Here is a 24,308-nt window from a genome sequence, read left to right as displayed (position 1 = left end):
GTTAACGGTTGGAACAAGCTTCCACTCTGTCTGCGTAGTCCTTTGGATATTCACAGATATAATCTGTTAAAAAAAATTGCAATTCAATGCAGATGTTGTAACCAGACTGAGAACCTGGACATAGACCTGGAGCCGAGTTTCCATCAGGCAAAGAGGAAACATGGGAGACTCCTGGTGTGAAGGAAACACATGGGCCAGTCATTCACCACTGAAAGCCATGAGAGTTATGAGTTTAGTTTATTGTTACGTGTACTGAGGTACAGTAGCTGTGTACTGTACATGTACTGGGGACAGTAAAAAGCTTTTGTTTCGTGCTAACCAAAGATACTAGAGGAGCAAGATAGACCACTCGACCCAAAAAACCGTAGTACGTCACGGCACCATTTTAGTAGGCAGAAACTTGCAGAAACATTTAAAAAGCAAAATAACAAAAATCTGTGAATTGATAGATGAGATTTATTCTGCATTTTAATGGTATCATCACACATACTGTTCCCCCAAAACACTGATTACACTGCGAGAGGCATAGCGAACGGCGGGTTTTGCTTACTAAAATGGCGGCCGTTACGCTCCTTTGCGTACTACACTTCAGTATAGGCGATTTCAACGGAGTGGTTCATCTTGCTCCTCTAGTATCTTTGGTGCTCACCAGTCAGCGGAAAGACAATAGATGCCTGTAATCGAGCCGTCCACAGTGCATCGACACATGATAAAGGGGATAACGTAGATGACGTTTAGTGCAAGATAAAAGATAGTCGGAGGGTTCTCGAAAGAGGTAGTTGGTAGCTCACAACTGCTCTTCAGATGTTGGCAGGATGGTTCAGTTGCCCGATAACAAATAAAAATTGCAGATTCTGAACTGGTGTTTACCTGGAGTGCAGGTTGCTGTAACTAAATTGTTTAGATATTTCAAGGGCGAAGCTACTTTGAAGGCAGAATGCATTGATAAAGAACTGACGGCTGTGTGTTTCGTTTCCAGCCGACCATGACCCGGATCCCACCGAATCCCCCACCAAGCCCTTCACCTCACCCGTCATTAAAGAATACTACAATGTGACGAAGGACATGAGCAGGGAGGAGAGGACAGGTAGGTTTACAGCAACAGCGGTATGAACATCGACTTCTCCAACTTTAGATAGTTCCTCTGTCCTTCTCTTCCCCTTCCCCTTCCCAGATCTCCCTCTATCTTCCTGTCTCCACCTATATCCTTCCTTTGTCCCGCCCCCTGACATCAGTCTGAAGAAGGGTCTCGACCCGAAACGTTGCCCATTCCTTCTCTCCTGAGATGCTGCCTGACCTGCTGAGTTACCCCAGCATTTTGTGAATAAATACCTCCGATATAAAAGAAAAGCTCTTTTTCAAAAGCTAGAATAGTCTCAAAAGGCCAAACAGACCCTCTGAGCTGATCAATCCTCTATCTGCAATGTTTTCATAAGATCATAAGTGATAGGAGTGGAATCAGGCCATTCGGCCCATCCAGTCTGCTCCGCCATTCAATCATGGATGATCCATCTCTTCCTCCTAACCCCATTCTCCTGCCTTCCCTATTTTACTGCAAGTCAAGTCAAGTTTATTTGTCACATACACATACACGATGTGCAGTGAAATGAAAGTGGCAATGCCTGCGGATTGTGCAAATAAAAAAGAATTACAGTTACAGCATATAAATTAAAGTTAATACAGAGAAGACAAAATTTAGTCTCTGGAGTTATAAAGGTTAACAGTCCTGATGGCCTGTGGGAAGAATCTCCGTCTCATTCTCTCTGTTTTCACAGCGTGACAGCGGAGGCGTTTGCCTGACCGTAGCAGCTGGAACAGTCCGTTGCTGGGGTGGCAGGGGTCCCCCATAATCTTGCTTGCTCTGGATCTGCACCTCCTGATGTATAGGTCCTGCAGGGGGATGAGTGTAGTTCCCATGGTGCGTTCTGCCGAACGCACTACTCTCTGCAGGGCCATCTTGTCCTGGGCAGAGCTGTTCACCAACCAGACTGTAATGTTGCCGGACAGGATGCTCTCTACAGCCCCAGAGTAGAAGCAATGAAGTATCCTCAGAGACACTCTGAATTTCCTCAGCTGTCTGAGGTGGTAAAGGCGCTGCTTTGCCTTACCCACCAGTGCGGCAATGTGCGTTGCCCATGTCAGATCCTCTGTGATGTGGACTCCCAGGTATTTAAAACTGCTCACCCTATCCACAGTAGACCCATTTATCTCCAGTGGCGTGTACGTCCTTGGATGTTGAGCCCTTCTAAAGTCCACAATCAGCTCCTTCGGTTTTTTTGACATTCAAGAGGAGGTTATTGTCCTGACACCAGAGTGCCAGATCAGCCACCTCCTCCCAGAAGGTCTTCTCATCGTTGTCGGAGATCCGGCTCACCACCACAGTGTCATCAGCAAACTTGATATGGAGGTGGAGCTGAACCTGGGCACACAGTCATGACCTGATTTATGTGGGGTGAAATATCTGACAGTGCTGTCTGTTCATGGGTTAATTCTATTGATGGACATAGCAGACTCAAATCTAACTTTTAATCTCTTTGCAGGCAAACCTACGGAATCCCCAGATATTCCCACGGAGTCATATGGAGGGAATTATGACTATGGAATAGATGAAGATATAGATGAATGTATGTTTCCAACTTTATTTCCCCTGTGCTGAGCTTCCCACTCGATAGCTATTCTCCCAGTGTGCTGGCGTTGCGTGACAATAATGAATTATCTCTTGCTATTTGGAAGGGGTTAAACAAAGATCTAAGAAAATGAAAATGACAGGAAGACCGTTTGCAAAACTGGTGAACATTATAGACTGAACGTCAGCCAACACTGTTGTGCAAGTTAAAAGAATCTCTGGGATGAATCATTCTTTAAGGCCCAATATCTTAGATACAACCTTGTTATTAGTCTAGTTTAGTTTAGAGAAAACAGCACGGAAACAGGCCCTTCGGCCCACCAGGTCCGCGCCAACCAACGATCCCCGCACATTAACACTATCCTACAATCACTAGGGACAATTTTTACATTGACCAAGCCAATTAACCTACAAACCTGCACGTCTTTGGAGTGTGGGAGGAAACACTTTTTTTTCACTACTTTTAGTTTAAAGCCCTAACTAATAGTTAAAAGAACAGCCAGAACATTTTCTGCTGAAACAGGAACAGCGAAGATGAATCTAAAGCAGGTTTTCCTAATTCTGCCTGGTTTAGTTGTTAGACAATGTGGGAAAAAAAGTATTACCATTGATCGGAGAATCCGAATCAAAAGAGCACAGGCTTAGGACAAGCATTGAATGAACAGAGCCCGTGAGTATGGAGAGAGGTGATAACATAACTCCAATACAGGCTTTGGAGGGGGTGCAGAAGAGGTTTACCAGGATGTTGCCTGGATTAGAAGGCATTCACTATAAAGAGAGGTTGGACAGACCTGGACTGTTTTCTCTGGATCGTCAGAAGGTTGGTGGGTTCACATGATAGACGTTTATACAATTACTAGACCAAGTGGACCCATTGGGCCCAAACCTCTCCTCCTCCCCTCTCCCCCCCCTCCCCTCCCCCCTCCCCTCCCCCCTCCCCTCCTACCCTCCCTGAGTGAGAGAGTCTAGGACCAGAGGCCACGGCCGCTGAACAAAATGATGTACCTTTAGAAAGAAAATGAGGAGGAATTTCTTTAGTCAGAGGGTGGTGAATCTGTGGAACTCATTGCCACAGAAGGCTGTGGAGGCCAAGTCAATGGATATGTTTAAGGCAGAGATTGATAAGATTCTTGATTAATACGGATTTCTAGGGTTACGGGGAAAAGGGCTTATTCTGCTCCGACAGCTTATGAACTAATGAAGAACCAGCCAGCTCGTTCAATCCATTAGTTGGCAGGCGGTCTGAGAAAGGAGAGATGTGTTCTCATGAAGCTGTTTATTGAGTGAATCACAGAGAAGGTACATGGAAAGGCCTTTGTTCACCCATGCAACTAGCTACTTAACTCCCTGGGAAATGTGTTTCCTCAACATGTAAAAGACATTTGGACAGGAACATGGTTTAGAGTGACACAGGGCAAATGCCAGTAAATGGGGCATCTTGGACAGCAGGGACTAGTTGGGCTGAAGGGCCTATGACCATGCTGTATGTATGACTATCTGCAGCCGCTCTGCTGAAATTTAATTTTCTTACTTTTAAAATACAACAATTTTATTTCTATTGTATTTTAAAATATAAATAATGCTCCCCGCCTTAACGTAATATGATCGCAAAGCTTTCAAAGGTCTTTTATTGCCACGTGTACCAATTAAGGCACAGTGATATTCGAATTACCGTACAGCCATACTAAAAAAAGCACCAAGACACATGATGGTCACGGTGGCGCAGCGGTAGAGTTGCTGCCTTAAAGCGAAATGCAGCGCCGGAGACCCGGGTTCGATCCCGACTACGGGCGCCGTCTGTACGGAGTTTGTACGTTCTCCCCGTGACCTGCGTGGGTTTTCTCCGAGATCTTCGGTTTCCTCCCACACTCCAACGACGTGCAGGTTTGTAGGTTAATTGGCTGGGTAAATGTAAAAATTGTCCCTAGTGGGTGTAGAATAGTGTTAATGTGCGGGGATCGCTGGTCGGTGCGGACCCGGTGGGCCGAAAGGGCCTGTTTCCGCGCTGTATCTCTAAACTAAACTACATAAAAGTTAACACAAACATCCCCACATTCCTCACTGTGATGGAAGGCAATAATGTCCAACCTTCTTCCTCCTTATTCTCCCGCGGTCGGGGCGATCGAAGCTTCCGCAGCCGGTGGTTGAAGCCTCCGCATCGGGGCGGTTGAAACTCACTCTGCGGTCTGGAGCTCCCGAAGTTGGTCTCTAACCAGGGACCGCGAGTCGGTCTCCAGCAGAGGCCGCCAACTCCTCGATGTTAGGCCACAGTACGCCCTAACATGTTAGGCCTCGTTGTTAGGCCGGAGATACGGTACGGGAAAAAATTGCACCTCCGTCGAGGTGAGAGATTAAAAATAGTTTCCCCCAACCCCCCCCCACATAAAACAAGCTGAAGAACACTAAAATATACACTTAACACATACTATAGGACAACAAAGAAGGAGGGGACGGACAGACTGCTGGCGAGGCAGCCATTGCTGGCGCCACCCGGTGTCTGTTTTACTTAGCTGAGCAAAAAATAAGATGGTAGTGGAATAGAAGCGCTTCAAACATTTTTCGATAGGAACATGGATATGAATGGGATGGAGGTTTGTGGATCACATGCAGGCAGCGGAGATGAGGTTAATGGCATCATGTTTGACACAGGCATTGGGGGCTGAAGGGCCTGTTCCTGTACTGTGCTGTGCTGTGGTGTGCTGTCCTGTCCTGTCCTGTCCTGTCCTGTCCTGTCCTGTCCTGTCCTGTCCTGTCCTGTCCTGTCCTGTCCTGTCCTGTCCTGTCCTGTCCTGTCCTGTCCTGTCCTGTCCTGTCCTGTCCTGTCCTGTCCTGTCCTGTCCTGTCCTGTCCTGTCCTGTCCTGTCCTGTTCAGCGTTCCACGTTCCAAGGGAATTCCAATGGAATTTCAGCATGCGGGAAAATGAAGTGCGGGAGTCATTCTTTCCTCTTTGTTGCAGACGGGTGGAGCAATCCAGAGGGACAACCAAAGAAACCTCCCGGCACAACGCTGGAGAAGGAACTCGAGTTTGAATTGGAGATTGAAGAAGTTGAGACAGATGAACACGGGGAATGTGAGTATCTGTCCATTTTCCTCGAGGGACGCTGCCTGACCCACTGAGTTTGTCCGGCACTTTGTTTTTTGCACGAGTGCACAGTGCTCTGTGCGTCTGTCCGTTCTAATAATACTGCTTCACGAATGACAAACGGCAAACGCACCTCGTAACATCACCTTCACACAGGGGATTCAAAGCTGCCATGGATACACATGGCCTGTTCATCTAACACTGTAATCCGGAAAACAAAACGATTCTGCTCAATCTAATTTCTTTCCTGCCAGTTGACGCTCAGAAATATAATACATTATCAAGAAACAGAGGGCATAGGTTTGAGGCTGGGTTGCCACTGTCCCGTATTAGCCGGGACATCCCGTATATTGGGCTAAATTGGTTTGTCCCGTACGGGACCGCCCTTGTCCCATATTAGGCTCGAGGGGAGCTGTAGGCCCAGACACTGTAGGCCCGGACACTGTAGGCCCGGGGGCCGCTGTCGGCCCGGACAGTGTAGGCCCGGGGGCCGCTGTCGGCCCGGGCAGTGTAGACCCGGACACTGTAGGACCGAGGGGCCTCTGTCGGCCCGGACAGTGTAGGTCCCGAAAGTGTAGGCCCGGGGGCCTCTGTCGGCCCGGACAGTGTAGGCCCGGAAAGTGTAGGCCCGGAGGCCTCTGTCAGCTCGGACAGTGTAGGTCTGGACAGTGTAGGCCCGGAGGCCTGGGCGCTGCCTAACGGAGATTGCATATCAACCTGCCTCTCAGCCCGGGCGGCCGCCATTGGTGGAACGGGAGCACGTGGCCGCTAGCCGGGTGAGGTCACGTGGGGCGCAAGGTGGTGACATCACCTTTTGTCCTTTATTTTGGAGTGAGAAAGTTGGCAACCCTAGTTTGAGGTGAGATGGGGCAAGATTTAATAGGAATCTGAGGGTGGTTGGTATATGGAATGAGCTGCCAGTGAGGCAAACACGGAGGGATATGGGTCAATCACAGGCAAATGGGAGATGGGGCATCTTGTTTGGCATAGAAAAGTTGGGCCAAAGTTAGGGCTGCCAACTGTCCAGTGTTAACCAGGGGCCACAGTTTAAGAATAAGGGGTAGGCCATTCAGAACGGAGATGAGGAAAAACTTTTTCACTCAGAGAGTTGTAAATCTGTAGAATTCTGAGCCTCAGAAGGCAGTGGAGGCCAATTCTCTGGATGCTTTCAAGAGAGAGTTAGACAGAGCTCTTAATGATAGGGGAGTCAAGGGGTATGGGGAGAGGGCAGGAACAGGGTACTGATTGTGGATGATCAGCCATGATCACATTGAATGGCGGTGCTGGCTCGAAGGGCCAAATGGCCTACTCCTGCACCTATTGTCTATTGTCTATTGGGACATCCCGTAATTTGGGCTAAATTAGTTTGTCCCGTTCGGGACGGCCCTTGTCCCATATTAGTACGGTTGCCAACTTCCCCACTCCCAAATAAGGGACAAAAGGTGACGTCACCGCCCCGCGCCCCGCGCCCCACGTGACCTCACCCAGCCAGCGGCCACGTGCTCCCGCTCCACCAATGGTGGCCGCCCGGGCCGGGAGCACGGGGCCGCTGGCTGGGTGAGGTTACGTGGGGCGCGGGGCGGTGACGTCACCCTCTGTCCCTTATTTGGGAGGGAGGATGTTGGCAAACCTAACCAAAGGATCTGTTTCCATGCTGAATGATTCTATACTCTGCAACTGAGATTTCATTCTGCTGCCTTTGGATCCAGCAGCTTGTCATCTGCAGTCAAGGTAGCAATGACTATTGGGTTTGCGAGGCGTGCCAAAAAAAAGAAGCATCCATCACAGTGAGTCTCCTCCAGTCACCTCCTCACTGTGATGGAAGGCCAGAATCCCCTGCCGTCTTCTCCCGTGGTCAGGCTGTTGTCGTTGCCACGTTCCAGGCCGCGCCGGACGGTAAAAGGTCCACAGCGGGCCGACCCAAGCCCTGCGATCCGGTGCGGGCGAAGACGCTGCCGCTGCTACTGCACGTCGGGGTGATCGTAGCTCCCGATATTGAAGCCCCCGCCGAGCAGAGAAAAATCCCGCGGCCTATTTCAGGCTGCCCAGCTACTGTTAGAAACCTGTGAGAGCATAAAGATGGTAAAATGGAGTTAGACGCCTTTTCATAGTTACCCATTCTGAGCTAAAAAAATATATTTACAAGGTGGCAGTACATCATAATGCCCTTTAACTCAGTAATCTTTACTGGAACCAAGGGCTTGCATGAGATTCAAGGAGATACAAGAAACTGCAGATGCTGATTTACAAAAAAAGACACATAAGTGATGGAGTAACTCAACGGGTCAGGCAGCATCTCTGGACAACATGGATAGGATAGAGCTATCCATGTCCTCCAGAGAAGCTGCCCGCCCAGCTGAGTTACTCCAGCACTTTGTGTCTTTCCTTGCTAGAGATTGTTTACAGTCAGTGATCCAAAAACGATGAACCGCAAAGGATATGACTAATCGTGGAGCATTAAATACAAAATAAAATTACTGGAAATGCAAGGTTTTTTCAGCTTCAGAAGAAGACAAAGTTATTGGGACTGAAGGAGTTGCTGCCTCACATCTTCAGTGACCCGGGTTCCGCCCTGACATCGTCCTCTACTGCCGATGTGGTGTTTGCATGTTCTACCATTCCCATCCATATCTATGTGCCAATCCAAAAGTATCTAGGGTTGCCAACTTCCTCACTCCCAAATAAGGGACAAAGGGTGACGTCACCACCCCGCGTCCCACGTGACCTCACCCAGCTAGCGGCCACTTGCTCCCGTTTCACCAAAGGTGGCCGCCCGGGCCGGGAGGCGGGTAGCTATGCAACCTTCGTTAGGCGGCGCCCGGGCCTACAGTGTCTGGGCCTACAATATCTGGGCCTACAGTGTCTGGGCCTACAGTGTCTGGGCCTACAGTGCCGTCCGGGCCTACAGTGTCCGGGCCTACAGTGTCTGGGCCTACAGTGTCCGGGCCGACAGTGTCCGGGCCTACAGTGTCCGGGCCTACAGTGTCCGGGCCTACAGTGTCCGGGCCTACAGTGTCCGGGCCTACAGTGTCCGGGCCTACAGTGTCCGGGCCTACAGTGTCCGGGCCTACAGTGTCCGGGCATACAGTGTCTGGGCCTACAGAGCTGGGCCTACAGAGCTGGGCCAACAGCGCCATCCAGGCCTAATATGGGAGAAGGGTGGCCGGCCCCGTACAGGCCAAACCAATTTAGCCCAAAATACGGGTTGTCCCAGCTAATACGGGACAGTTGGTAACCCTAATTGTATCTGCTTCTACTATCAACTATGGGTTTTCAAAGGCCTCTTGGTTTCTTACCGCAACCTGAAGACACACCAGTTGGTGGGTTAATTGGCCATTTTAGACTAACCCCGGTGTGTTGATGAGTGGAAGAATCTAGAAGGTATGTGTTACAGGGTACATTAGTGAGGGAAAGCGATTGCTCTGTGAGACAGCATAGCTTTGATAAATCGAAATGACCTCCTGAGCAAAAAAAAAACAAGTGCTGGAGGCACTCAATGAGTTCGACAGCACCTGTGGGAAGAGTGGAAGGGTGACATTTCAGTCTGAAGAAGGGTCTCAACCCAAAACGTTGTGTCCATTCCCTCCACAGATGCTGCCTGACCCCTTGAGTTCTTCCAGCACTTAGTGTTCCAGTCAAGATTCCAGCATCTGGAGTCTTCTGTGTCTCTGAAATGATCTTCTATTTTGTAAGGAGATATTGTAGTTTTTGCAGAACGTTTCAACAGGACGAAGAAGGAAAGAATATTTTCTTTTAGATGCTGAATATTCTGCTGTACTTTTCCAATGCTTTGGATTTCAGTATTTTATACTGCAATGCTTCAGTTCACTTCTGGGTTAATTCACCCAATTTTGATTAAAATAGAGATGACAAGAGGTGACTGGAAGGCAATATGTAATAACGGATGGCAGTAGCACGTGGTAGAGCTGTAAGCAGCGCTGAATGTAACTACAGTGTATCACCTTGGCCACTAATACAAAGGGTCCTTCTCTTCTGACGCTGCCCCTCAGCATCAAAGATGACTGACTTCCAGTCTGGCTTGGTGGTTTCATGAGTCATAGGGCTACACAACATGGAAACAGGCCCATTGGCCCAACTCATCCATCCTGCCCAAGTTGCTTAGCCAAGCTAGTCCAACTTCCCTGCACCTAACCCATATCCCTCCAAGCCTTTCCTTTCCTGTCCGAGTGTCTCTTAAACCTCAGTTACTTCCACGGACAGCTCATTCCACATCTGCACCACCCTCTGCTTGAAACAGTTGACCCTCGGCTACCCTTTAAATCTTTCCCCTCTCACCATGAACAGGTCTCCTCTCCCTTTAAGTTCACCTACACTGGGGAAAAGACAGTGGATGTTAATTAAAGACCGTGGCTATTTAAGACTAATTTGTAAGTTCCAGAGTCGCCTACTAGAGTCATAGAGTCATAGAGTGATACAGTGTGGAACAGGCACTTTGGCCCAACTTGCCCACACCGGTCAACATGTCCCAGCTACACTAGTCCCACTTGCCTGCGCTTGGTCCATATCCCTCCAAACCTGTCCTATCCATGTACCGGTCTAACTGTTTCTTAAACGTTGGGATAGTCCCAGCCTCAACTACCTCCTCTGGCAGCTTGTTCCATACACCTACCACCATTTGTGTGAAAAAGTTATCTCTCAGATTCCTATTAAATCTTTCCCCCTTCACCTTGAACAGATGTTATCTGGTCCTCGATTCCCCTACTCCGGGCAAGAGATTCTGTGCATCTACCCGATCTATTCCTCTCATGATTTTGTACACGTCAAAGGGTGGTGAATCTGTGTAATTCATTGCCACAGGCAGCAGTGAAGGCCAAGTCAGTGGATATTGTTCTGGTGGGGATTGATAGATCCTTGATCAGTGCGGGTGCCATGAGTTACGGGAACAAGGCAGGAGGATGTGGCTGAGTAGGAAAGATAGATCAGCCATGATTGAATGGCAGAGTAGACTTGATGGGCCAAATGGGCCAATTCTGCTCCTAGAACTTATGATCTTATGACACATCGAGTCTTCTCCGCCATTCGATCATGGCTGATTTAGTTTCCCCTCTTGATCCTTGTCCTGCCTTCTCCCCGTAACGTCTGATGGCCTTACTAATTAAGAACCTATACATCACTGCTTTGAAAATATCCAATCACTTGGCCCCCACAGCAATGGATTCCACAGATTCACTGTGCTCTCAAGAAATTCCTCCTCATCTCCATTTTAAAGGTACATCCTTTTTTTCTGAGGCTGTGCCCTCTGGTCCTAGACTCTCCCATTACTGGAAACGTCCTTTCCATGTCCACTCTATCTGGGCCTGTCTAATAGTGCATTTTGTCTCCATCTATTAGAGTGTCCATTATGGGACCTCTGATGTTCAGCCTGCTCGTCAGAGCTGATTGAGTGTAATCAGGGTGGGTACCTGGAGACATTGAACAGCAGAGTCTATGATGAATTGTGTGTTTTTCAGTGCAACCCAAGGAGCCCAAACCTGACGACACGTATGACTATGGAGATATATGGAACGAGAATCCTTGGGATGGAGACACACGTAGGTATTCTCGTACAGTTTGTATTGTTGTGTTTTGTAATAATAGATGCGCAGAGTCTCCTGCCCAGAGTGGGGAGAATCAAAGACAAGAGGACGTTGGTTTAAGGTGAAGGGGAAGAGATTGAACAGGAATCTGAGGGGTAACTTTTTCACGCAAAGGGTGGTGGGCGCATGGAACGAGCCGCCAGAGGAGGTAGTTGAGGCTGGGACTATCCCAACGTTTAAGAAACAGTTGGACAGGTACATCGATTTGGAGGGATATTGACCAAATGCGGGCGGGTGGGACTCGTGTAGCTGGGACAAGTTGGCCGGTGTGGGCAAGTTGGGCTGAAGGGCCTGTTTCCGCGTTGTATCACTCTATGACTCCATGACTCTAGTCTCTGAGGTGATTCTGGGTTATGCCACATAAGACAGGGTGCTAAATGACAGCTTCCCTGTCACTTCCTGGTTGTCTTGGAACTTCTCTGACCACATGGAACGTTTTATTCTGACCTGTTTAATTATGATTGGAAAACAACCAAAATATTTGAGAAACACATTAACATAGAAAATGGTGAAAACACTCACCAAGAAGGACAAAGGCAATTGGCACATGTGAACACCAACACATGCATCTTCTCTCCAATTCATGCCCTGTTCTTATCTGGGAATATATAATTATTTCTTCATCGTGCTTGACTAATCTTCTGGAATTCTTTGAGGATGTAACCAGGAAAATTGACAGGGGAGAGCCGGTGGATGTGGTGTACCTTGACTTTCAGAAAGCCTTTGACAAGGTTCCACATAGGAGATTAGTGGGCAAAATTAGACCACATGGTATTGGAGGTAGGGTACTGACATGGATAGAAAATTGGTTGACAGACAGAAAGCAAAGAGTGGGGATAAATGGGTCCCTTTCGGAATGGCAGGCAGTGACTAGTGGGGTACCGCAAGGCTCGGTGCTGGGACCGCAGCTATTTACAATATACATTAATGACTTGGATGAAGGGGTTAAAAGTACCATTAGCAAATTTGCAGATGATACAAAGCTGGGTGGTAGTGTGAACTGTGAGGAAGATGCTATGAGGTTGCAGGGTGACTTGGACAGGTTGTGTGAGTGGGCGGATGCATGGCAGATGCAGTTTAATGTGGATAAGTGTGAGGTTATCCACTTTGGTGGTAAGAATAGGAAGGCAGAGTATTATCTGAATGGTGTCAAGTTAGGAACAGGGGACGTACAACGAGATCTGGGTGTCCTAGTGCATCAGTCACTGAAAGGAAGCATGCAGGTACAGCAGGCAGTGAAGAAAGCCAATGGAATGTTGGCCTTCATAACAAGAGGAGTTGAGTATAGGAGCAAAGAGGTCATTCTGCAGTTGTACAGGGCCCTAGTGAGACCGCACCTGGAGTGCTGTGTGCAGTTTTGGTCTCCAAATTTGAGGAAGGATATTATTGCTATTGAGGGCGTGCAGCGTAGGTTTACTAGGTTAATTCCTGGAATGGCGGGAATATCATATGTTGAAAGACTGGAGCGACTAGGCTTGTATACACTGGAATTTAGAAGGATGAGTGGAGATCTTATCGAAACGTATAAGATTATTAGGGGGTTGGACACGTTAGAGGCAGGAAACATGTTCCCAAAGTTGGGGGAGTCCAGAACCAGGGGCCACAGTTTAAGAATAAGGGGTAGGCCATTTAGAACTGAGATGAGGAAAAACTTTTTTAGTCAGAGAGTTGTGAATCTGTGGAATTCTTTGCCTCTGAAGGCAGTGGAGGCCAATTCTCTGAATGCATTCAAGAGAGAGATAGATAGAGCTCTTTAGGATAGCGGAGTCAGGGGGTATGGGGAGAAGGCAGGAACGGGGTACTGATTGAGAATGATCAGCCATGATCACATTGAATGACGGTGCTGGCTCGAAGGGCCGAATAGCCTCCTCCTGCACCTATTGTCTATTGTCTATTGTCTATTGCCATGGGTTTGAATCCTGGAACATGGTGACTGCCAGGGACTACCAGGGTGGCACGGTGGCACAGCTGGTCGAGCTGCTGCCCCACAGCGCTAAAGACCAGGGTTCGATCCTGACCTCTGAATGACCTGCAGTTCTTATTCCAACACTTTGGTTGGTTTTCATTTTAGATGTTCTTCCTCCAGTTCACTCCTGGTATATTAGACAGTAGACAATAGGTGCAGGAAGGAGGAGGCTATTCGGCCCTTCGAGCCAGCACCGCCATTCAATGTGATCATGGCTGATCATTCACAATCAGTACCCCGTTCCTGCCTTCTCCCCATACCCCCTGACTCGGCTATCCTTAAGAGCTCTATCTAGCTCTCTCTTGAATGCATTCAGAGAATTGGCCTCCACTGCCTTCTGAGGCAGAGAATTCCACAGATTTACAACTCTCTGAGTGAAAAAGTTTTTCCTCATCTCCGTTCTAAATGGCCCACCACTTATACTTAAACTGTGGCCCCTGGTTCTGGACTCCCCCAACATTGGGAACATGTTTCCTGCCTCTAGTGTGTCTAATCCCTTAATAATCTTATATGTTTCAATAAGATCCCCTCTCATCCTTGTAAATTCCAGCGTATACAAGCCCAGTCGCTCCAGTCTTCTAACATACGACAGTCCCACCATTCCGGGAATTAACCTAGTTAACCTACGCTGCACGCCCTCAATGGCAGGAATGTTCTTCCTCGAAATGAGAGACCAAAATTGCACACCGTATTCCAGGTGCGGTCTCACTAGGGCCCTGTACAACTGCAGAAGGACCTCTTTGCTCCTATACTCAACTCCTCTTGTCATGAAGGCCAACATGCCATTAGCTTTCTTCACTGCCTGCTGTACCTGCATGCTGACTTTCACTCATTTTTAATTGAACTTGAGACAATCTGTTGTGAATGGAGTTGAGCAATGTCCGTGGGAACACCACACTCACGTTCCATGCGGTATCTGCGATGTACACCGTGGCTGTGCCAGTGAGCAAGTGCTGTTGTATTGCTGGTATGAGAGGCTGTCCTTCCCCATGGACCCCATGTTGGAGGTTGCTTTGCTTCCACTCCAGTTCTGCCAATGCAGAAGCCCCAGACTCTCCCCCTGGTGGGGCAGGCATCTTGAAGGGACAGGATGGTGTGTAGTTGATAAGGCGATGGGCTCCATCTGCCGTCGACGCTGGGCTTCTCCTTGTCCCTGATGAACTCAAGGTACCATTCTGAACTCTCGCTCTACACTTGCAACGTTCCTGGGGATTCCCAGGAGTTCCCAGGAGGGGGTATGGGGAGAAGGCAGGAACGGGGTACTGATTGAGAATGATCAGCCATGATCGCATTGAATGGCGGTGCTGGCTCGAAGGGCCGAATGGCCTCCTCCTGCACCTATTATCTATTGTCTATTCATGTGAATGCTCAGGAGGTGGGCGTTACCCACCAAGGCTTTGAGAAGGTGATGGAATCGTTTTCTTTCTGCTGTGGCAGGACCAGGAATAGAGTGGTTCTATATTTTCGGACTCTGGTGTAGGCTCAAAGCTGATTGCGTGTAATGAGGACAATGATGGTTGTGGGGAGCGTTGGCCCATGAGGTACTTTAAGATGCAACATATGTTTTTCAGTACAATCCAACGAGACCGAACCTGATGAGACCTTTGACTATGGAGACATATGGGATGAAAACACTTGGGATGGTGAAACATGTAGGTATTCTCTTCCTTGTGCTGTTACTTTTGGTGATAGTAGTTTATTTACACCAATCAGCCAAAACATTATGACCACTGACAGGTGAAGTGAATAACATTGATTATCTTGTTACAATGGCACCTGTCAAGGAGTGGGATATATTAGGCAGCAAGTGAACAGTCAGTTCTTGAAGTTGACGTGTTGGATGCAGGAGAAATGGGCAGGAGTAAAGACCTGAGCGACTTTGACAAGGGCCAAATTGTTATGGCCAGACGGCTGGGTCAGAGCATCTCTGAAACGGCAAGGCTTGAGGGGTGCTCCCGGTCAGCAGTGGTGAGTACCTACCGACAGTGGTCCGAGGAGGGACAAACCACAAACCGGCGACAGACAGGGTGTTGGGCGCCCAAGGCTCATCGATGCGCGAGGGCAACGAAGGCTATCCCGTCTGGTCCGATCCGACAGAAGGTCGACTGTGGCACAAGTCACAGAAAATTTTAATGGTGGTCACGGGAGGAATGTGTCACAATACACAGTGCATCGCACCCTGCTGCGTATGGGGCTGCACACGGAGGACAAACAGCACATTAGGCAGGTGGTCATAATGTTTTGGCTCATCAGGTCATAATGTTTTGGCTGAGCGGAGCAGAGTACATCATCAGTGTAATCACTGTGAATAATTCCTGGAACTCCCTCTTCAAAGGCCATGTGAGGCCACCACATGGAGATTTGGAGCAGATCTAGACTGGCCAACACCTCCTGAAAGGTAGTTTAGAGATATATCGCGGGAACAAGCCCTTCGGCCCACCGGGACCGCGCCGACCAGCGATCCCCGCACATTAACACTATCCTACACCCACTAGGGGCAGTTTTTACATTTACCAAGCCAATTAACCTATAAACCTGTACGTCTTTGGAGTGTGGGAGGAAACCGAAGATCTCAGAGAAAACCCGTGCAGGTCACGAGGAGAACGTACCGACAGCACCCGAAGTCAGGATTGAAGCCGGGTCTCCGGCGCTGCATTCGCTGTAAGGCAGCAACTCTACCGCTGTGCCACCGTGACCGCCAGGTAGAAACAAAGAACTGTAGATGTTAATATACCAAAGGAGACACAAAGCGCTGGACCAACTCACTAGGCCAGGCAGCATCTCTGGAGAACATGGATAGGTGACTTTACAGGCCAGGACTGTTCTTCACACTTCTTCAGTTGGAAGAACGGTCCCGAACCAAAATGTCACCTCTCCATATTCTCCTGAGGTGCTGCTTGACGTGCCGAGTTACTCCAGCACTTTGCCACCTCATGAAAGGCATTGTAAGGATAGGAAATGAATGCCGGTATTTCCAGCGTTTACCCAGACCTGAAAAAATTATCTATATACTAAAACTCTCGTTTGTTTGTTTGTTTGTTCCTGAATTACAGCCAAAATGGTACACGATAGCGCGACAATGTTAGGCCCACCTTACTCACTGCCATCACTTTGGTGCTAATGGAAGAAGTTTCTTTGAAATCGCTGTTATATTTTAAAGTTTAAATCTATCCCCTAGGGAGGGAGGGGGGCGGAGGGGAGGAGGGAAGATAATGGGGGTTGTGGGGGATGGAGGGGAATGGGGGAGGTGGAGGGTGGGGGGAAGGGGGGAGGGGCAGAGGGAGGGGGGAGGGGAGGATGGAGGGGGGAGGGACGAGGGAGGGGGGAGGAGGGAGGGAGGGGGGCAGGGAGGGAGAGGGTGCTGCACCAATGTAGTTGAGGTTTGGGCCCAACGGGTCCACTTGGTCTAGTAAATAAATAAAAGTAGAGCACGTCAGAACCAGTTCCGTCTCTGTTATGGTCTCTGACAGAAACACTCAGCCGTTTCATTCCTTCAGGTTTCCATATCTGGAGGTGTAACAATGAGGTAGTGTAGGAAAAAAAAACTGCAGACGCTGGTTTCAATCGAAGGTAGACACAAAATGCTGGAGTAACTCAGCGGGTCAGGCAGCATCTCGGGTGAGAAGGAATGCGTGACATTTCGGGTCGAGACCCTTCTTCAGACTGATGTCAGGGGAGGGGGCGGGTCCCGTTTGACCCGCTGAGTCGCTCCAGCATTTTGCGTCTACCTGTGACAATGAGGTTTGCGTGAGATCTGGACCAGATTCTTTGTGTGTGCTGCACTAATCATTCTGAATGCAGACAAAGATAGCACGAGGCATAATAACGTTCAGTTTGATTCATTCGTGGGAAGTGTCAAGAGGCAAAGTGTTTTATTGGTATCTCCCCCAAAACAGAACAATGACATTCTTACCGGTAGCAGCACGACAGGTACGTAAACATAATACTCATGGGCCTGTCCCACTTAGGCGTTTTTTTAGGCAACTGTCAGCGACTGGCACAGCTCGGCCGCGGGGCCTTCCATCGCCCGGCACGGCTCAGCCGCAGGGCCTTCCATCGCCTGGTACGGCTCGGCCGTGGGACCTTCCATCGCCTGGTACGGCTCGGCCGCGGGGCCTTCCATCGCCTGGTATGGCTCGGCCGCGGGGCCTTCCATCGCCCGGCACGGCTCGGCCGCGGGGCCTTCCATCGCCCGGTACGGCTCAGCCGCGGGGCCTTCCATCACCTGGTACGGCTCGGCCGCGGGGCTTTCCATCGCCCGGCACGACTCGGTCGCGGTACGCGAGTCGGGAGCCTCGGTCGCCTCGGTCGCCTCGGCAGAAGTCGAACTATCTGTCCATGAAGAATTTTTTTTTGCCTTCCATCACAGTGAGGGGGTGTCTGGAGGAGTCACTGTGATGGATGTTTGTATTAAAATTGTGTGTCTTGTGTCTTTTACTCTGTACTGTTGTGGCTGCGTGACAAATGATTTTCGTTCAATTCATTTTGAATGACAATAAAGGTAATTCAGATTCAGATTCAGATTCAGACTGCAATAGTCGTAGCAGGTCGCCGAAAAAACGGCGACTGGACCCCCCACCTATGACAATGTCTACGACAAGCTACAACAACCTAGCACCTAGTCAACGTCAAGCTACGACAAGCTACCGACAACCGGCGACCCAATCGTCACGACTTAGGACGTCCACCTACGACTGCACCCACGACAACCTACGACAACTAAAGTCAACCTAGGTCCACCCGTGACAAGCTACCACAAGCTATGACCCTGTTGGCGACAACAGAAGACAATTCACGTCATTTTGGCCTCCGGTTTTGACGCCGGTTGACACCTGTCGCCGGTTGACGTCGGTAGCCACCAATGGAATTCACCGAAGACAGCACCGGCGACAACCTATGTCACCTGGCAACAACCTGGCGACAACCTACCACAGCGCCCCCGTCAGGAGACGTCAAGTTATGATCATTGGCGTCAAACCAACAGTCCAGAAAAACGCTACGACTCTTTGGAGCCGAGCACTTCAACTCCCCCTCCCATTCCCAGTCTGACCTTTCTGTCATGGGCCTCCTCCAGTGCCATAGTGAGGCCCGCCGGAAATTGGAGGAGCAGCACCTCATATTTCGCCTGGGCAGTTTGCAGCCCGGTGGTATGAACGTCGACTTCTCCAACTTCAGATAGCTCCTCTGTCCCTCCCTTCCCCTCCTCCTTCCCAGATCTCCCTCTATCTTCCTGTCTCCACCTATATCCTTCCTTTGTCCCGCCCCCCTGACATCAGTCTGAAGAAGGGTCTCGTCCCGAAATGTCACCCATTCCTTCTCTCCCGAGATGCTGCCTGACCTGCTGAGTTACTCCAACATTTTGTGAATAAATCGATTTGTACCAGCATCTGCAGTTATTTTCTTATGCAACAATATACACCTTGTTTTGTGCTTCGAAGTCTACAGATAATATCAGCAACGTTGAATGTTGTGTGTTTTTCAGCATCGCCAATAGAACCCAACCCTGATGAAATATATGACTACGGAGATACATGGGACGAGACGCCTCGGAAAGAATGTAGGTATTTGTTAAAACTGGAGCATTTTCTTTAGTTGTGGGCAATCATTGACTCAGGCAGCATTTATTCCCCAGAGTAGAGTTGCTTGCCTTGCCATGGGCAGCATTGAGAGTCTGGGTCCGTGTCTACATCAGACCAACTATGAGCAGTAGATTCCCAAGCCTCAAGGACATCAGTGAAACAGGTGGGTGTTGGTGACAAGTCAAGTCAAGTCGAGTTTATTTCAAATGCATGAGTGATGATGCAATGCAAATCTTGCATCACAGGCACGTACACTCAGACAAGCACGTACACTCAGACAGGCACACAGGCACGTACACTCAGACAGGCACACAGGCAGGTACACTCAGACAAGCACACAGGCACGTACACTCAGACAAGCACACAGGCAGGTACACTCAGACAGGCACACAGGCACGTACACTCAGACAAGCACACAGGCAGGTACACTCAGACAAGCACACAGGCAGGTACACTCAGACAAGCACACAAGAAACATAAATCATCCATAAATGAGGCATTAAAATGGCAGGTACAATTCTGCAGGACAGCAACAAGAAAAAAAAGACGAAAAAGAATAAACAAGGGCATTAGTGCAAAATAAACACGTGCCGGTCACGGTGGCGCGGCGGTAGAGTTGCCGCCTTACAGCGCTCACAACGGCAGCGACGCGGGTTCCATCCTGACTACGGGCGCTGTCTGTGCGGAGTTTGTACGTTCTCCCCGTGACCTGCGTGGGTTTTCTCCGAGATCTTCGGTTTCCTCCCGCACTCCAAAGACGTACAGGTGTGTAGGTTAATTGACTGGGTAAAATGTAAAAATTGTCCCTAGTGTGTGTAGGATAGTGTTAGTGTGCGGGGATCGCTGGGCGGCGCGGACTCGGTGGGCCGAAGGGCCTGTTTCCGCGCTGTATCTCTAAATCTAAAAAAAATCTTCGGTTTCCTCCCACACTCCAAACACGTACAGGTTTGTAGGGTGTGTGGGAAGAAAGTGCAGATGCTGGTTTAAACCGAAGATAGACACAAAATGCTGGAGTAACTCAACAGGACAGGCAGCATCTCCGGAGAGAAGGAATGGGTGACGTTTCGGTCTGAAGAAGGGTCTCGATCCTGTCCCACTGAGTTTCTCCAGCTTTTTGTGTCTGTCTCAGGTTTGTAGGTTAATTGCCCTGGGTTTGTATTCTTGGTATAAGTGAAAATTGTCCCTAGTGTGTTATAGTGTTAATGTGCGGGGATCGCTGGTCGGCGTGGACATGGTGGGCAGAAGGGCCTGTTTCTGTGCTGTATCTCTAAACAAAACTAAACTAACCACATTGATGCAGGTAACTCTAGTAATACAAGAGGCGGTTCCTGTTCTGTTGTTGATGTAGGATTGGAGTTGTGCGTGTTGGTTGAGGAAACAGATAGTTTCTGTGCCTATCACTACGAACGACTAGTTATTTCTTTAAACTGAAATTAAATTCCACTGCTACCATGGCTACTACTGAACTTGGGCTGAAGGGACTGTTCCAATGCTGTGTAACAACGTCTTTGTTATCTGGACTGCATATCCAGGTCTCTACATTACTAGTAACGTTGTACAGGGCCCTGGTGAGACCACATCTGGAGTATTGTGTGCAATTTTGGTCTCCTAATTTGAGGAAGGACATCCTTGCCATTGAGACAGCGCAGCGTAGGTTCACGAGGTTAATCCCCGGGATGGCGGGACTGTCATATGAGGAAAGATTGAAAAGACTGGGCTTGTATTCACTGGAATGTAAAAGGATGAGAGGGGATCTTATAGAAAAGTATAAAATTATAAAAGGACTGGACAAGCTAGGTGCAGGAAAAATGTTCTCAATGTTGGGGGAGTCCAGAACCAGGGGCCACAGTCTAAGAATAAAAGGGAGGTCATTTAAAACTGAGGTAAGAAAAAACGTTTTCACCCAGACAGTTATGAATTTGTGGAATTCTCTGCCACAGAGGGCAGTGGAGGCCAATTCACTGGATGAATTTAAAAGAGAGTTAGATAGAGCTCTAGGGGCGAGTGGAATCAAGGGATATGGGGAGAAGGCAGGCACGGGTTGCTGATTGTGGATGATCAGCCATGATCACAATGAATGGCGGTGCTGGCTCAAAGGGCCGAATGGCCTCCTCCTGCACCTATTTTCTACGTTTCAGGTCTGGATATTTTATCACTGTGACCTCTGATGGGGGAATGCTTGCCGATTATGATATTATTTACCAGGATTCTGGAGTGTATCAACTGACAAAGATTATTAAATGACAAAACCCCATTTCCTGAGTTCTGAGATACACTGGCAATATGAAATGATATAAAATAATTAATAATAATAATAATAATGCATTTTATTTATATAGCGCTTTTCATATACTCAAAGACGCTTTACAGAGATTTAGAGAACATAGGGAAATGAATAAATAGATAAATAAGTAAATAAGTAAACGAACAGAGAAAGGAGACAGAAGGTGAGGTGACCTTCAGTGGTTGAAGGCAGTACTGAACTGGTGAGACTTCAGCGATGTTTTGAATGTGGTGAGTGTGGAGGGGTCTCTAACGGTTTCCTTCAGTTCTCACTAAAGACCTAGAGAAATATCTGAGTTAGTGCTATGGTTGCCTTTTGTCCACAGCTCCTGCACACCAGACTTTCTGACAGCAACATAAATGATACAAGGCAGAGTTTTCAGTGCAGTTTAGCTCAGTCTCCCTCTGGCTACTGAGATGATCAGCTTCAATTGTTTAGTTTAGAGATACACCGCGGAAACAGGCCCTTCGGCCCACTGAGTCCGCACCGACCAGCGATCCCCGAACATTGGCACTATCCTACACACACTAGGGACAATTTACATTTATACCAAGCCAATTAACCTTCAAATTTGGAGTGTTGGAGGAAGCCAAAGATCTCAGAGAAAAGTCACGGGGAGAACGTACAAACTTCGTACGGACAGCACCCGTAGTTGGGATGGAACCCGGGTCTCCGGCGCTGCAAGCACTGGAAGGCAGCAACTCTACCGCTGCGCCACCGTGCCGCCCAACTGTGTCAATCAAAATCTTTCTTCGGTTAATTGGCTTGGTGTATGTGTAAACTATCCATAGTGTGTGTAGGATAATGTAAATGTGTGGGGATCGCTGGTCGGCGCGGACTCGGTGGGCCGAAGGGCCTGTTTCCGTGCTTTATCTCCAAATACTATTTTTTAAACAAAATTCACGTGTCTCACAGACAACAACATTGTTTAATGGTCCCTTCAGTGTTCAGGCCGTCTGGTTCTGAGAGCAGGCGTCTCCTTTAGTTCCACGGGGAAACAGGATCTGCGATAGCAACCAGCCTTGTGTACCAACTGTTCTGAAGATTGACCAAATTAGCAGGATGCCAAAATCACATCCGCTTCAATTCATATATTGTTCAAATCCCAATGGTAAAAACACACACGCCACAACAAATAAGAGATGATATTTGCTACAGTTAGTGCTCCTTTTCTTTGTCTTCTTTTGCGCCAATGAAGAATGTATCAAGTGGAGACACAGAGTGCTGGAGTAACTCAGCGGGACAGGCAGCATCTCTGGGGAACATGGATGGGTGACGCTTTGGGTCAAGACCCATCATCTGTTGTTCCTTGTGTTTACAATGCGTCAACTAGCTTAGGTAATTGTCTATCTCAATGTAAATAATCATTCTGAACTCCAGTTTGGTCCCTTGTGGTATCCTATTACTCAATTTCCATGTTATGTCTTTGTTCCGATTTTTAAAAGACGTCATCACAGGGATAATTTAAAAAACGTTAAAGGGTCTGGTGTAGTTTCTAGAAACGCTTCAGCTCAGAAGACCTTTTTTGCATAAGCCTGTAACAAAAAGACAACATAGACATTATTCGAAGATAGGTACAAAATGCTGGAGTGCAGGCAGCATCTCTGGAGAGAAGGAATGGGTGACGTTTCGGGTCGAGATCCTTCTTCAGACTCTGTCTCGACCCGAAACGTCACCCATTCCTTCTCTCCAGAGATGCTGCCTGTCCCGCTGAATTACTCCAGCATTTTGTGTCTGTCTTCGGTTTAAACCAGCATCTGCAGTTCCTTCCTACGTGTATGGCCCACTGTATCCAGTGAAAAGAAATGAATAAGTGGATGAACAGGGGTTAAAATGAAGGAAGGGAGGAGAGTTGGCTCTGTTGTATAATCTAGATGTTGGACTGGTGTAGCTTTGATGGAGGTCTGTCTGTGTGGCTGCAGATTATGTGCACAATTTTCCATAATCATTGGGGAATTGAACGATAAATAACTCCTGATCCAAAATAAAATGAGTGTATGAATAGTAACAGCCGAATATCTTGGAACAATCATGTAACCTCGAACAATAATGTCACTGCAACAGGGACAAGGAGATCGGCAGCTGGGGCTCCATTCGAAGTTTAACGCCATAAAGAGTTATAGAACGCAGAATAACACAGCACAGGAACGGGCTCTTCCACCCACAATGTCTCTGCACAATATCCGAGTGGCACGGTGGCGCAGCGGTAGAGTTGCTGCCTTGCAGCGCTTACAGCGCCAGAGACCCGGGTTCAATCCCGACTACGGGTGCTGTCTGTACAGAGTTTGTACGTTCTCCCCGTGACCTGCGTGGGTTTTCTCCGAGATCTTCGGTTTCTCCCCACGCTCCAAAGACGTACAGGTTTGTAGGTTAATTGGCTTGGTGTAAATGTAAATTGTCCCCAGTGTGTGTAGGGTAGAGGACTCGATGGGCCGAAGGGCCTGTTTCCACGCTGTATCTCTAAACTGAAGATGATGTTCGATGATCCATTCCCTGCACTTCCATGTGCCCATCCAAAAGTCTCTTGTACGCCACTATCATATCTGACTGCACCATCACCCCTGGCAGCACATTCCAGGTACCCACCAGCCTTTGTGTGAAATAAACTTCTTCATATATCTCCTTTAAATGGTGTCCATCTCATCTTAAAGCTATGTCCTTTAGTATTTTATATTTCCACCCTGGAATAAAGGTTCTGACTGTCTACCGTATCTATAGGGGTGCCAACTATCTCTCCCAAATAGGGGACAAGATGACGTCACCGCCCCGCGCCCCACGTGACCTCACCCAGCCAGTGGTCACGTGCTCCCCCTCTACCAATGGCGGCAACCTGGGCTGAGAGGCAGGTTGCTATGCAACCTCCATTAGGCGGCGCCCGGGCCTACACTGTCCGGGACTACAGCGGCCCCTGGGCTACAGTGTCTGGGCCTACACTGTCCGAGCCTACAATGTCCGGGCCTATAGCGCTGTCCGGGCCTAATACGGGACAAAAGGTGGTCCCGTACAGGACAAACCAATGTAGTCCTAATACGGGACAGTTGGCAACCCCACCGATCTATGCCTCTCCTAATTTGATATACTTTAATCAGGTCTCCCCTCATTTTCTGATATTCCAGAGAAAACAGTTCAAATTTGTCCAACCTAATATCCTCTAATGCAGGCAGCATTCTGGT

The 24,308-nt window shown here is 48.6% G+C and overlaps 1 protein-coding gene across 1 annotated transcript in view; it reads left to right on the top strand.

Moving 5' to 3' along the window:
* The window catches only part of LOC144610412 (inactive carboxypeptidase-like protein X2), a 111,459-nt gene that overhangs the window by 20,065 nt on the left and 67,086 nt on the right, over nucleotides 1-24,308 (top strand). Inside the window, 6 exon segments of the mRNA XM_078429068.1 lie at nucleotides 980-1,087; nucleotides 2,541-2,624; nucleotides 5,584-5,697; nucleotides 11,181-11,261; nucleotides 14,844-14,924; nucleotides 18,755-18,829. Coding sequence (XP_078285194.1) covers nucleotides 980-1,087; nucleotides 2,541-2,624; nucleotides 5,584-5,697; nucleotides 11,181-11,261; nucleotides 14,844-14,924; nucleotides 18,755-18,829 — 543 coding nt within the window.

The sequence above is a fragment of the Rhinoraja longicauda genome, chromosome 36 (genome assembly GCF_053455715.1).
Source record: "Rhinoraja longicauda isolate Sanriku21f chromosome 36, sRhiLon1.1, whole genome shotgun sequence".
NCBI lineage: Eukaryota > Metazoa > Chordata > Chondrichthyes > Rajiformes > Arhynchobatidae > Rhinoraja > Rhinoraja longicauda.
The sequence above is the reverse complement of the archived record's forward strand: the minus strand, read 5'-3'. Positions and strand labels throughout refer to the sequence as shown.